Genomic DNA, 14,418 nt, shown 5'->3' with positions numbered 1-14,418 from the left:
ATTGCCCCGTGCATTTCGTAGAAATGTTGAGCCAAATCTTAAACATGTCAGATACCAGTGGCATCGCACATGTATTTAAGACAATTTTTTCGGGACTGTTGACACCGTTTGAAACAGTTCTGGGCATCTTTCCCAATTTTGTCCATTCTGTCTTTGGCGGCCTACCTCTACTTTTGGGACTCGTAGCAGGAATTTTGTTTTTGATTCTTCTGCTCCGATATGGCAAGCCAAGCCGCACACAAGACTCCAGCAACGATGGAAGAAACGATCCTAGCAATGCGCTACCGGGACCGCATAACTAAAGTCCTTGGATTAGCCCGGCTAAGAGATCTGTATATGACCTGGTTTCTTTCATTCAGACCAATCTGGCAAAATTGCATCTTACCTGTGCTTCGATGTATGCTATGCGGAGAAGAATGCGTGTTGGACGTCTGTCTTACACTACCATCAGCAGTACCAACGGATACAGATACCTTGCTAGGTCCGGTAACGACTCATGCATCGTGTTGTCCCCAGCGGCTACCTATTCTGATGACGGCATTCGTTGAGACTTCACCACTACGAGTATGTGGCAGTGGAGTACGAGATGAGAGCAGCATCACACAGGTACAACCTTCTGTGAGCATTGCTGATCCTGACATCGATGATAGCAATCATTCTCACACATGCACTGTTACAGCATTTTCAAACTTGGTCGAACTTTCACCTGATGTTGTAGACCAATTTTTTGCGAGTCTGTCTGAAATGATGTTCTCCCCTGAACAGAAAGAATAACTTTTAAAGCAACGATCACACAGCGTTCCCTGAACTCTAAATTCGGCCTTCAGCTTTGATAAACAAAAGCTACTGAAAACATTTGGAACTATATTTTCCCCTGAAAGCGAAAAAAAAAAATTCTCACTTCCAAAATATTTACCTTCTTCTGGCACAGAGTACTCTGCTTAAAGTAGAACTATTCTTAGAGAACAGAGCTTCTAATTTAGGAACTCTAGAGACAATATTTTACCTCAGCCTCTAGCACATGTACAGCATTTGTATTATTATGTGATGGAATGGTCTCGACCTTCTCTTCTGTATTAAGAGCCATTTCATGTGTAATTTACGCAATTCATTCAGCTGATATATATATGCATTTTTAACTGAATGATACCACTGCTTGAAAAGCGTGCAGTACCAATACTCATTTTCGTGTATTTACCATATACCATTTCAAATGCGAATTATGTATTTTGGGGTGGGTTGGAAAACACATGCACCATTATAGGTTTACTATTGCTTAGTTTTAGTAATGAGGGACATTAGATCGTGTAGTGGGTGTTGTATTTCTATCTAGGACCCTAATTCGATATTCCTGATTTATGCCCTTATGTGGTTATAATAAATAATATCCTTATAAAGGCATACGAATCATATCCATATTAAGTCGTAGCCCATGCAGTCCAAATTAAGCAAGGCTACTTCCCCAGACTCCTAGAGAGTACAACGAGTTCTTTAAACAAAGCAAACCTCCAGCAACCTGGGAAATCCCCATGCTTCTGTTTTGATTTGTCCTAGAACTCCTGCGAGCACTGAAAGAACAGCCAGTTCTTAGTGACATCTTTATTGACGTCTTATGTCCAACCTTACGTCAAACCCGGCACCTTTCAGATATAAATATACCAACGTTGCCTTAAGCAAACACACGGTGGTTTGGAGCAGAGAGGCTATCTACTTGCCCGAGAGCCCTGCTGATGCGAGAGCCCACGGACGCCGCCCCTCCCTTTTGACGCACTGAGAAAGACGCTGTCTTTTTCTCCAGCCGAGAAAATCCAGCTCCGGTGTTTCCAGCCGCCCTCGCGGGTTGCTGGGATATCGAGTCCTGAGAGAGAGATACCAGACCTCCTGCTTTCTATTACCCAGGTACGGAGCTGACTAAACCCTTAAAGAGAATTCTTGACTGAGATTCTTGGCAAAACCAACTTAATTTAAACTGCTACTTACTTACTCCTTCCCACGTATTAGGCTTAGGTCAGGTATACCGGGGTAGGCGTATTTAGAAGCACCAGTTGAGTGCGTTAGTCAATGTATTTATGTATGTATATATTTTATCCATTTTAAAGTATCATATGGCTAAGAAACCATATCAATGCTTTTACAGTAATATTTCATAATACTCCTTTTACTGTACGCACTTTACTTCATGTTAAGTATTGCAATTGTGGCCATTCATTTCTCTTGCATGAGAAAGAAGACTGCTCAATAAATAACACCTTTTATTGAAAACGCCCGTCTCTCTATTCTCTGCACTCTGGTGAAACTAAGTATGCACGATTGACTGAGTAAAATAGCTGTCTATTGTTTTCACACGACTCTAGAGATACACTCTCATTCTGAGGGAGCAAAGTTGTCATGTTTATGGTTGTCAGAAGCTAATCCCTTCTTGTCTATCCAGGGAAGTTAAACTCCTCCTTGTTTATTCAAGAAAGTTTCTAGTGACCTCTGAGTTAGCTGGCAAAACTAATTAAGTCTAATATAGTCAGTAGAGACCTAGTCGACCTCAGTCCTACGTCTACACTGCTGTTTATATTATTCCAATGCGCAGAGCCTATTGGGAATATAGGAACTACACTACACTTTGACCGGTACATACAATTGTGATAGACGCGTCCCTTCTGGGTTGGGGCGGCCACATAGGAGAGGCGGAGATCAGAGGCCTCTGGTCTCCGGCGGAGTCCAAGCTCCATATCAACCCGTTGGAGCTTCGGGCGATCTGTCTTGCACTGAAGGCATTCCTCCCCTCTGTCAGGGAGAGAGTAGTGCAGGTGTTCACAGACAACAACACCGCCATGTAGTACTGCAACAAACAGGGCGGGTGGGGTCGTGGACCCTATGCCAAGAGGCTCAGCGCCTCTGGGCTTGGCTGGAACATCAGTGCATGTCCCTGGTGGTTCAACACCGCCAGGGCGGATAAACTCAGCCTCCAGTGCATGATGGATCACGAATGGCGTCTGAACTCTGACGTGGCGCAAGGTCTCTTTCAGCAGTGGGGAGAGCCTTGGTTAGATCTATTCGCCACCGAAGAGAATGCGCAATGTCATCAGTTCTGCGCGTTGGAATTTCTGAGGCGGCACTCGCTCTTTGCGAAGCTTATCGTTGCGAGTGGAGTTGCGGTCTGTTGTATGCCTTTCCGCCTATACCACTTCTGCCCAGAGTGCTGTAGATCAGGCGTGACCGGGCCCAAGTTATTCTTGTGGCTCCGGGCTGGGCTCGAAGAGTATTGTATCCAGAGTTACTCAGTATAAGCATCGATCCCCCGATCTGTCTGCCTCTTCGGGAGGATCTTCTGTCGCAGAAGCAGGGGACGGTCCTCCACCCGAACCTGTCCAGCCTCCACCTCCTTGTGTGGAGATTGAGCGGTGGCAGTTGACGTCTTTCGACCTGCCTCCCGAAGTCTGTAATGTTATCTTGGCAGCCAGGCGTCCCGCCACAAAAACGGTATACGCCACTAGGTGGAATACGTTTGTGGCATGGTGCACAACAAAGGCTGTGGATCCCCTTTCTGCCCCTCTTTCAGAGGTTCTTCTTTTTCTTCTCTCTTTGGCCCTGCAGGGTTCTGCTCTAGGCACTATCAAGGGCTATCCCTCGGCCATTTTTGCCTTTACAAGGCTCCCAGATCAGCCTTCACTTTTCTAGTCCCCTGTGGTAAATAGATTCTTGAAAGGAATCACACACGTTTCCCCCTGTTCCTTTAGTGATGCCTCAGTGGGACTTAAATCTAGTTCTTACCATTCTGATGCGCGCTCCCTTTGAGCCACTTCATAGTTGCCCTCTTCGTCTTGGCTCTTTCTTCTAAACCTCCTTTTCTCTCTGTCCATCCGGACAAAGTTGTTCTGAGGACTTGTCCTTCCTAGCTGCCAAAGGTTGTCACTGCCTTTCACATCTGGCAGACCATCACTTTGTCCACCTTCTTTCCGCCTCCGCATCCCTCTTAAGAGGAAGAGAGGCTTCACCGTCTGGTCCCAAAACATGCGCTCTTTTCCTATCTGAGCCGCACACAACAGTTCCGGGTGGATGACAGCTCTTTGTTGGATACTTGAGCGCCAAGAAAGGTCAGGCTGTGCACAAACTGACCATCTCTCAGTGGGTTGTTCTGTGCATAAAGGCTTGTTACTCCTTGGCTAAGAAGGAACCTCCGGTGGGGTTGCGCGCCCATTCTACCAGGGCGACGGCAGCCACTACTGCCTTGGGACGCAGCGTTCCCTTGCAGGACATTTGTCAGGCAGCTACGTGGGCCTCGCTGCACACGTTTACCAAGCACTACTGCCTGGACAACCAAGTCCGGAGAGATGGCTTCTTTGGCCGTTCTGTTCTCCAGGACTTTCTGGTGTGATCTTGGTTCGCAGACCCACCACCGGGGTTGGTATTGCTGGGGTATCTACTCTAAGGTAAGGAATCTATCACTGCGTGTTTCTTTCAGATGCACAAGTTACTTACCTTCGGTAACGATATATCTGTAAGAAACATTAGTAGTGATAGATTCCTTACCGCCCCACCCATCCTCCCCGTTCTGCAAACTGATTTCTATGGTTGTCATCCCTTTCAGGGCCCTAGTATCATGGCACCATTGGTCAGTATCTTGCATGGCTATACGTTCCTGGCGCAGAAAGTTGTGTGCAGAACTGACGTCAACGCGCGTGGGCGCGTCTAAGTAGCTCCAGCAACGTCATCCCGATGCCAACGATGCACACGGAGCCGCACGACGACGCCTACCGACGTACAAGGGTACTGCTAAGGCAAAAACTTTCCGGATCCAGTCTGACGCCTGGGGGTAATTCTAAGTTAAGGAATCTATCACTACTAATGTTTCTTACAGATATATAGTTACCGAAGGTAAGTAACTTGTCCTTCTAGGAGAATAGTTTCTGAGTTATCAAGTTGGCAGGTTTTGGCCACATAGGAAGATTGTTCAGCGTGTAGTAGTTTATAAACTAAAAAAGCATGTTTGTGGCATCCATAGAGAATCAGTTTAAGGAGTGCAGTACAGGAGTGAAAAATGCTGGAGCAGCCACTCCCCGAGAACAGGCTTTCCGCTACATTTCAGAAGGCTTTGAGAGTGAATAATCTGAATCCTAGAGGAAACTGAATTCCGAGTGCTTGGACTGCTTCCCTGAGATTGTGCCAGAAGGAACAACTTGATTCTTATGATAGGTCAGACGTGGTGATATATGCTTCAGGAGATTGAGTTGAGAATCATGAGTAACACCCCATGATTTAGTATTCTGAGTAATTTCAGGCTGAAATCAACTGATTCTGTACTACAGTGGTACCGAGTTTGGATTAAATGAGCAAGCTAAATTTGAGATGAATTGTGGCTATCCAAGACTGTATGTTGACCAGAATCTAAGCTACCAGTGTAATATCAAAAGGAGAGAGGACCTTGAGATTTAGCTAGGTGACATCAGTATATCGGTCAGAAGAGATGCCAGGACTCTAATAAAGTCCCCTCAAAGGTTCAAGGTATTCTTTTTGTACGCAAATAAGAACCTATGGTTTTCTGTTTCAAAGGCCGCAAGTACGTTCAAGAGTATCAGCAAGTACAATATTTCCCATTGTCCAAAATACATAATACCTCATCATTAATTTGCAAGGTAGCGATTTTCAATAGTTACTGCTTCATAGTTAATGTTAATGTTAATCGTTTATTAAGCGCGCAGCTGCCCCAGCTAAGGGGCGTCCCGACGCTGTCACATGAGAAAACAAAACAGTATGAGCCAGCCAAGGAATTACCAGAAGAGACTAAGGTGATGGGAACAGAAAAGTCTTAATAGCCTTTCTGAAGGATGTCAAACAATTAATAGCGCGGATGTGAACCGGAAGGGAATTCCAAAGCTTAGGCGCAAGATATCGAAAAGCCCGGCCTACTGTCCTGGAAAGCCTAATTCTGGGCCCCTAAGCTAAGTAAAGCTCTGCTGAGCGAAGAGAGCGCGACGGAACATAGTGCGAGATCAAATTGCTCAGCAAAGCTGGGCTAGCGCTTTTCAAGATCTTAAAGGAGATACATAGTGTTTTGTAATGAATGCGTCTATCAATGGGGAGCCAGTGCAATTTACGGATAGTACTAGAGGCTGAGCAGAAACGTGGCAGACCCACCAAGGCTCTAGCCGCCGCATTTTGAATGCGTTGCATTCTTGTTATCTCTGCTTTGTTTGCCCCCAGAAGAAGAGAGTTTGAGTAGTCCAAACGTGAAATGATGGTAGCTTGTACGATAAGTTGACGGACCGAGGGGGCAAAGTATTTTAGAATGGGTCTTAAGCTTTGCAGAATACCAAAACACGATGCGGCTAGCTGCCTGGTATGTGCCTGGAAGGAGAGTGTAGGATCCATCGAGACCCCCAAGTTCTTTACTTCACTTTTTGGGGTGGGAATTGATCCCAGGGCTGCCGGCCACCACTGATCATTCCATAGATTGACGTGCTTACCCACCAACAGCACCTCCGTTTTTCCGGCATTTAGCTGTAGACAATTGGCTGCCATCCAATTGGCCACTGCCGTCGTGCCGTCCTTGAATTTGGAGGCCGAGGGAGAGGCACCGTCCGCCAGAGTGACCACTAGCTGCGTATCGTCAGCGTAAGAGACGATCGTGAGGTCCCAACGCTTGGCGACCGCAGCTAGAGGCTGGACGTATATGTTGAGGAGCAGTGGACTCCAGGCCGAGCCCTGGGGAACCCCTTGACCGATGGCATGGGTTAGGGATGTGTATGGGGGTAATGAGACTCGGAATGATCTATTGGTCAAGAATGAGCCGAGCCATTCCAAGGCCAGGCCTTCTATCCCTGCTTCCTCGACTCTCTGGAGTAAAATCTCGTGGGACACTGTGTCAAAGGCGGCGCTGAGATCTAATAAAATTAGCGCCGCACTTTGACCTTTGTCCACAAGAGACCGGATCTGCTCCGTAGGGGCCAGAAGGGCCGTTTCTGTACTATGACCCGTTCGGAACCCGTTCTGAGAAGGGTCTAGGATACAATTTTTGTTCACAAACTGGTCAGTACATTGTTGACATGAGCCTCCGTTATTTTTGCCACCCAGGGCAGAAGGGATATTGGTAGGAAATTTTCCGATTTATTGGGGTCTGCATTGGTTTGTTTTTTTAAATTGGAGTTACCCAAGCATGCTTTCAAGAGGTCGGTACAGTTCCAGTTGATAGGGAACTGTTAATTATATTGCAGAGGGGTCCTTTAAAGACTGAGAGGGAGTCCTTAAATTGAGATGGTTGTAAGGGGTCCAAGGGGGAGCCAGACTTAATTCGTCCTCCGAAAGGAGCGGATAGATATCAGGGAAGCCCTAGGTTCCGCTGTGGGTCTGACGTAGATTGAGGGTGCAGGGAGAGGAAAGGATAAGTAAATAGTGCGCACTTTATTGACAAAAAAATATGCCAATTCGTCACATAAGGTCGTAGAAGCTACCACTGAGGTGCCAGTTTTTCTTGTCCTGAGGTCTTTAAGGATTTTAAAAATGCATTTAGTGGGATTAGGACAGGAGCTAATCTCCATGGCATCTTGTCTAGATCTTGTCATATAGCCGTGCAGTGGAGCTGAACCATCCTTCCGTTGCCAACATACTGCTCAGTATCATAATCGTGATAAAGTTCTATGACTTCTGACCACCAAACACATTAATCAGAACTCATGGTGATAATCACTGTTTTATGAATGTGCACAGACCATAACTTTTCATCAGTAAGGGTGGTCCTTTCAGTATTTGTGCTCACTTTCTCTAAGCATTGCTGTGTGGAATCCAGCACTGGGGCAGATGAGATTTTAAATCACACTCTTAAGGAGCCTGATTGGTTTAACACTTAATTCTGTAATTGTATCTTTTGTGTGTTGTTGCTGTGATGCATGTTTTTATGGTGTACACCGTGTGCAGCATAAACATAGATTACTTCTATGGATTGTTACATTCTTGACCTTTATATTATAGCAGGCTTTCTTTTAAGAGCCCTCTCATCTTTTATACTGTCCTGTTTTGCAATTATGGGTGTAATTAGGCATTTAACATAGTGACCGAGATTGCATGGGCTTGATAATGTTGCAATTTTTCCACAATGGCACTGTGAATTCACAGTGGCTACAGAAGCCACCCATGTAACATTTATTTTCAGTGTTACTTTCTGCTTGAACACTTTTTCAAAGTGTTGTCAGAATGCAAACTATGCATATTAATTTAATGCATCCTAGTGTGGAACTTATTTTTTAAAAATAAGTTTATATTGAATTAATTTGTACCCGTGATTTTTATGTTTGTCTAGGGAATGAAATCAACTGTTCAGACTATCTCAGTAGGCGGAATGAATACCTCTCAGTTTAAGACCATCATTCCTCTGCAGACCACGTCCAATGTTCAGCAAATTCAGGTACCCGGCAGCAAGTTCCACTATGTACGACTTGTTACGGCCACAACTGCAAACACTACTAACCAGTCGACCATTCACAACCCCACTACCAACACTTTGACTCTGCAGCAAGGTAAGTGGTTTTATTGTGAATGTATCGTATGCTTTTGTTTTGTGTAGCAATGTCTATCTTTAGAGAACCTTCCCTTGGGTGGTGAAAAGAAACAAAATTTTGAAAACCACTTAAATGTTTGCAGGGACGGTAAACCACACATACCCACCCCACCCCTAGTGTGACCTTAAACATGCCTCTATACTCTGACTCTAATTTTTATTATGGCATTAACCAAGGCTCTTTGATTTTAGTATATTATATATTTAGTATACTTAAAGGGGCTTTCAGTCGGCCCTCTTCATCCACTGGTTTTATTGTTGTCATTCATATTTTTCTTCCTCCCACTACAGCATAGGGTAATGGGTCATCCGGCTTCAGTCTTTGGCTAATTTCATTACGAGTTAAGACATCCACACACAACCCTCAGTGCGGGAACTAGTATGTATGGTTTGTTTTTTTAGACCAAATACATTTTTGCTTTTTTGCTAATGCTTTCCTTTTTAGGGCTCGGGCCTACGTCACCACGAAGTGGGGGCGGAGTTTCTGAGCTCTTATGTATTAGAAAAAAAAAGAATTCTGAAAGGGGTCCGGGCTGCCACATTCCAGAAAGCGCGCGTTTTTTGCGTGTGGTATTTTGCCATGTGCATGGTAATTGGTCCAGGCAAGGCTGTGTTTAAGTAAGGCAGCACGCCATAGGACTTAGGAATTTGTCAATGTCCACTTCCTGCATAAAGTGTTCGGACACGCGCAGAAGAATACATAAATCCTCAATTACCAGCTGTCCGAGGTGCCGGTAATTGAAGGCAGATGGTGCTGGGAGCGTGTGCACTGCTGTGTTTTTTTTCCCTTCAGCTCTGTGTGCGCGCATGAACAGCCGGCCAGCAATGTAGAGAATCACATGCATCAGATCTGGTTTTTTTAAACAATTGCGATCGTGAAAGTGATCTCTTTCTGTGCTGCTTGTTTAAACAATTGCGATCGCAAAAGTGATGCTTTCTGTGCTGCTTGTTTAAACAATTGCGATCGCGAAAGTGATGCTTTCTGTGCTGTTTGTTTTTCGTATGTAATCTTGTTCTTCTACGAACTCGATGGTAGCGGAGTATCCCATCCTCACCCTCTAGGTCACTTCATTAATTTTCCACGAGTCCGCCGTGTCTGGTGGCGAGTGCAGAGTGGTAGTGCAGAGTGGTAGTGCAGAGTGGTAGTGCAGAGTGGTAGTGCAGAGTGGTAGTGCAGAGTGGTAGTGCAGAGTGGTAGTGCAGAGTGGTAGTGCAGAGTGGTAGTGCAGAGCGCAGAGTGGTAGTGCAGAGTGGTAGTGCAGAGTGGTAGTGCAGAGTGCAGAGTGGTAGTGCAGAGTGGTAGTGCAGAGTGGTAGTGCAGAGTGGTAGTGCAGAGTGGTAGTGCAGAGTGGTAGTGCAGAGTGGTAGTGCAGAGTGGTAGTGCAGAGTGGTAGTGCAGAGTGGTAGTGCAGAGTGGTAGTGCAGAGTGGTAGTGCAGAGTGGTAGTGCAGAGTGGTAGTGCAGAGTGGTAGTGCAGAGTGGTAGTGCAGAGTGGTAGTGCAGAGTGGTAGTGCAGAGTGGTAGTGCAGAGTGGTAGTGCAGAGTGGTAGTGCAGAGTGCGAGTGGTAGTGGTAGTGCAGATTGAGAGTGCAGAGTGCAGATTGGTAGTGCAGAGTGGTAGTGCAGAGTGCAGAGTGGTAGTGCAGAGTGGTAGTGCAGAGTGGTAGTGCAGAGTGGTAGTGCAGAGTGGTAGTGCAGAGTGCAGAGTGGTAGTGCAGAGTGCGAGTGGTAGTGGTAGTGCAGATTGAGAGTGCAGATTGGTAGTGCAGAGTGGTAGTGCAGAGTGGTAGTGCAGAGTGCAGAGTGGTAGTGCAGAGTGGTAGTGCAGAGTGCAGAGTGGTAGTGCAGAGTGGTAGTGCAGAGTGGTAGTGCAGAGTGGTAGTGCAGAGTGGTAGTGCAGAGTGGTAGTGCAGAGTGGTAGTGCAGAGTGGTAGTGCAGAGTGGTAGTGCAGAGTGGTAGTGCAGAGTGGTAGTGCAGAGTGGTAGTGCAGATTGAGAGTGCAGAGTGCAGATTGAGAGTGCAGATTGAGAGTGCAGAGTGCAGAGTGGTAGTGCAGAGTGCCTAAAACACATTGCCATTTACACTGCCATTATCTCTAACTTAAAACAAACCCGAGCCCTAATGCATTCCTAATGCTTGTTTATACTGATGAGGGCCCAGCAGCTCCCCTAAACAAAGGTTTACGAAAACATGGCAAAAAAAGCATTGACCAAGCCAAAGGGCTTGCAGCCAACACATGCCTATTGACTTTGCCAATGCGTGTTGCATATGATGTTAAGGATTGGAATCATCTACAGTTCCAGTTAGAATTAATGTAGTACCAACTCAGATTTTTTTTCCTGATGTTTATGAAGGATTTGTTTTCGTTCTTGTGCTGCCTTCTCTTGGCTGCATTCCCCTGATAAAGAAGCAACTGCTCTGCATGCTGCTGTTTTCTACCCGTGAAACCAAGGGGTCAACATCGTTTGTTTTAACCCTGAATTATAGAATGAAACATGTTCAAAATTAGCATCTAGTTCCTGTGGAAACTGGACCGCCTGTTAAATGCCAGCTCAGAAGATAAGGCAACTTGTGCTTAGCACAAAAACCCAGTGAAGACAGTGCTTCGAATAACTTTTTGCCCCACAGCTATCTGACTAATTGGAGCGCAACCTCTGTCATCATGTGAAACCACAGGATTAGAGGACTATTCCATTTGTTCAATTTAAGGAAGCCACAGGCTTTTTTGACACGTATGGTACCAGAGAACTGTGTATTAAGTCCGTTGTATCGTGCCCCTTCAGATCAGTCCATGAAGGGTAAATATTAGGGGTGGCCGGTTTGCTGGCGGAGTTTGCAGAGTTTTGCCCTCTTGAAAGGCGAAGTTTGACAAAAACTCTGCAAACCTTTTTTATTACACTTTAAGTTGGCGAGTGAGAAAAACTAGCGTGAGACCGCCTCCTGCTGACACTTCTCAACGTGGGCAGTCACGGCAGGTCACCACCACTCGTGTTGAGAAAGTTGCTGCTCGCGTTGCGAAAGCTGCCACTCGAGTAGAAAATCTACTCAAGCAGCAGAAAGAAGCAGCGCCCTCTGGCACTGCACAGTGCCATTTTTTGCTGATTTTACAGCGCGGGACAAGCTTCCAGTGCTAAACATGAGCATGACTGACCGGAATTCTGTCTCTCCCCAAACTATCTAGAGTTTTTAGGTTACTCCACGGAATTCCACGGAGTAAAGCTCAGCAAGTTCCACCCAACCCTAGTAAATATGGACTTGGACGAAACCAATCCTCTACCATTATTCATATCTTTTCAGTGAAAGTACAGTTTGTTTCCCTTTATTTATTTATTTATTTGCTTATATAGCGCAGGAATTCGACCCCCAAAGGGGTATCTCCGCGCTTGAGTTCTTACCATAAACCATGAAAGTCAGAGACCAAAAAACAAACAGGAAAGATGCAGGGTTTAAATAGTCAGGAACAGGTGTGTCTTTAAGAATTTCCTGAAAGCTCCTAGATTGGAATTTTGTCTCAAGGTTAGGGGTAAGGTGTTCCAGAGAGTGGGACCCCTATAAGGGAGTGCTCGACCACCCTGCCTTTCCCTTTTAATCCGCGGCACTTGGAGCAACAGTTGGTTTCTAGAGCGCAAAGAGCGCCCTGGCTCGTAGAGTTTAAATTTTTTCGGTCAGATATTTTGGACCAGTGCCAAACAGGCATTTATGGATTACGCAACAGATTTTGAATTTAACCCGCTGGCGAATGGGCAGCCAGTGGAGTTTGTTCAAAAGAGGGCGTGAAGAGGATCTGGCTGGAACATTAAGGACCAGTCTGGCAGCCGTTTTCTGGGCTACCTGTAATCTGCCAAGTTGTTCCTCATTGGCAGAAAGAAGAAGCCCATTACAGTAATCTAGCCTGCTGATCACAAGCGTTTGGACCAGTGTTTTCCTGTAACTATCTGCTAGGTACGGAAATACACGCCTCAGGAGCCCAATGACCCTAAAACAGGATCCCGTTACCTGCGTTACATGATCTTTCAGAAGCAGTGACTGATCAAGGCGAACACCAAGATTTTTTACTACCTGTTTGGGACAGGGAGCAGGCCCTAATTCCAGAGGCCACCAGTCAGGTGACCAAAGGAGAGAGGCTTCTCCGAAAAGCAGGACCTCCGTCTTGCCCACATTACATTGTAGGCAATTGGAGGTCATCCAATCGGCTATAGCTCTCATTCCCGCAGCAAAAGTGTGTTTAATTGCTGGCGTCAGGGTCTGGAAAGGAAATAAAAGCTGGGTGTCGTCAGCATACGATATAGGCGTGAACCCATATTCTCTCACAATGTCGGCCAAGGGGGCCACATACACGTTAAAAAGTGTGGGGCTTAGGCATGATCCCTGAGGAACCCCCTTGGTGAGCTCCCTAGAGATTGAAAGATGGGAGCCCAATCGGACAGTTTGTGAGCGGCCAGAGAGGAAACTCTTCAGCCATGACAGGGCAGATCCGCCTATTCCTACCCTTTTCAGACGACCGATAAGAATTTCATGTGACACCATGTCGAAGGCAGCGGACAGATCCAGCAGCACCAGAATCATAGACCCTCCTCTATCCTGTGCCATCATGATGGTGTCGGTCACGGAGAGGAGGACTGATTCGGTGCTGTGATTAGGTCTGAACCCAGATTGCGAGTGGTCCAGACCGCCCGCTGCCTCGATGAAATTAGACACATGTGTGTTCATATGCTTCTCGGCCATCTTACTAAGGTAGGGTAGGAGAGAGATCGGGCGGAGATTGGAAAGGTCCGACCAAGGCAGCGCCGCGTTCTTCCGAATAGGGTTCACTATCGCCTTTTTCCAGTCACTGGGCACCTGCCCTTCTTTAAGGGAAAGGTTGATCACCATTTGAATGCCAGTGGAGAGCAGATCACCTAATGGAGCAACCATTTTAGCAGGGTTAATATCTGTTGGAGACCCTGTCTTGATTTGGTTATACAGGGAGACAACATCAGATAGGCTGACTTCTGGAAATGCAGAAAATAAAGTGCTTTCACATTTAGATGTCCGGAGGACGGAGTAATCAACATCACTCCTGAGATTTGCGGCCTTTGTGATTTTCTCATATATTGACTCTATTTTATTTTCAAAGAATGCTGAGATGTCATCGCAGAGAGTTTGAGAGAAATCATCAGGACTTTCACAGGCCACAGGTTTTACAAAAGATTGAAGAATTTTGTAAAGTTCTCTGGTGGAGTTGCCAGCTTTATCCAGTTGTAAGGCGAGACTGTTCTTCCTGGCCGATTTTATATTTTTATGATAAATGGCCAGAGCCTCTGAGTACAACTTCCTGCTAAGGGGTGTATGTAACTTCCTCCAGATTTTTTCGAGCTTTCTACATCCTTGTTTCTCCACTCTCAGCTCTTCCGAGTACCATACTTCCTGTTTAAATCTAGGGTACTGTTTATGGAGTTTCAGGGGCGCCAGTAGATCCACTGCCTCTAGGAGGGCCCTGTTGAACTTAGTAAGGCCACTCTCGACATCGTCATTCTCAAGAATAGTAGGTTCATTCTATACCCTCTGTAGCCCATCTAGAGTTACCTTATGCCACTGTCGTCGCCAGACTGCTGGGAGAGACTCAAGGCGAGGCAAGTGAAGGCCTAAGAGTGTAAATTCGACCATATAATGGTCAGACCAGCTTACCGGGATTGGGGAATCGCATTTTATCTTAGGACAGTTACAAAAAATTAAGTCCAGGGTGTGTCCACCTGTATGTGTAGGACCACTATTCCGAATTACTAATCCTAGTGTGGAAAGATCGGAGAGCAGGGATACTGTATCTGGATGATTGGGGAGATCTATGTGAATATTAAGATCTCCAAGTAAGATAAAGTCTTCCTTGGCTTTA

At 46.0% G+C, this 14,418-nt stretch overlaps 1 protein-coding gene across 1 annotated transcript in view; it reads left to right on the top strand.

Moving 5' to 3' along the window:
* LIN54 (lin-54 DREAM MuvB core complex component) overlaps positions 1–14,418 on the top strand; it is a 427,221-nt gene that overhangs the window by 274,923 nt on the left and 137,880 nt on the right. Inside the window, exon 6 of the mRNA XM_078676187.1 lies at positions 8,288–8,504. Coding sequence (XP_078532313.1) covers positions 8,288–8,504 — 217 coding nt within the window. The remainder of the gene's footprint in view (positions 1–8,287; positions 8,505–14,418) is intronic.

The sequence above is a fragment of the Lissotriton helveticus genome, chromosome 2_1 (assembly GCF_964261635.1).
Source record: "Lissotriton helveticus chromosome 2_1, aLisHel1.1, whole genome shotgun sequence".
Lineage (NCBI taxonomy): Eukaryota > Metazoa > Chordata > Amphibia > Caudata > Salamandridae > Lissotriton > Lissotriton helveticus.
This window is presented reverse-complemented; position numbering and strand designations above follow the sequence as displayed.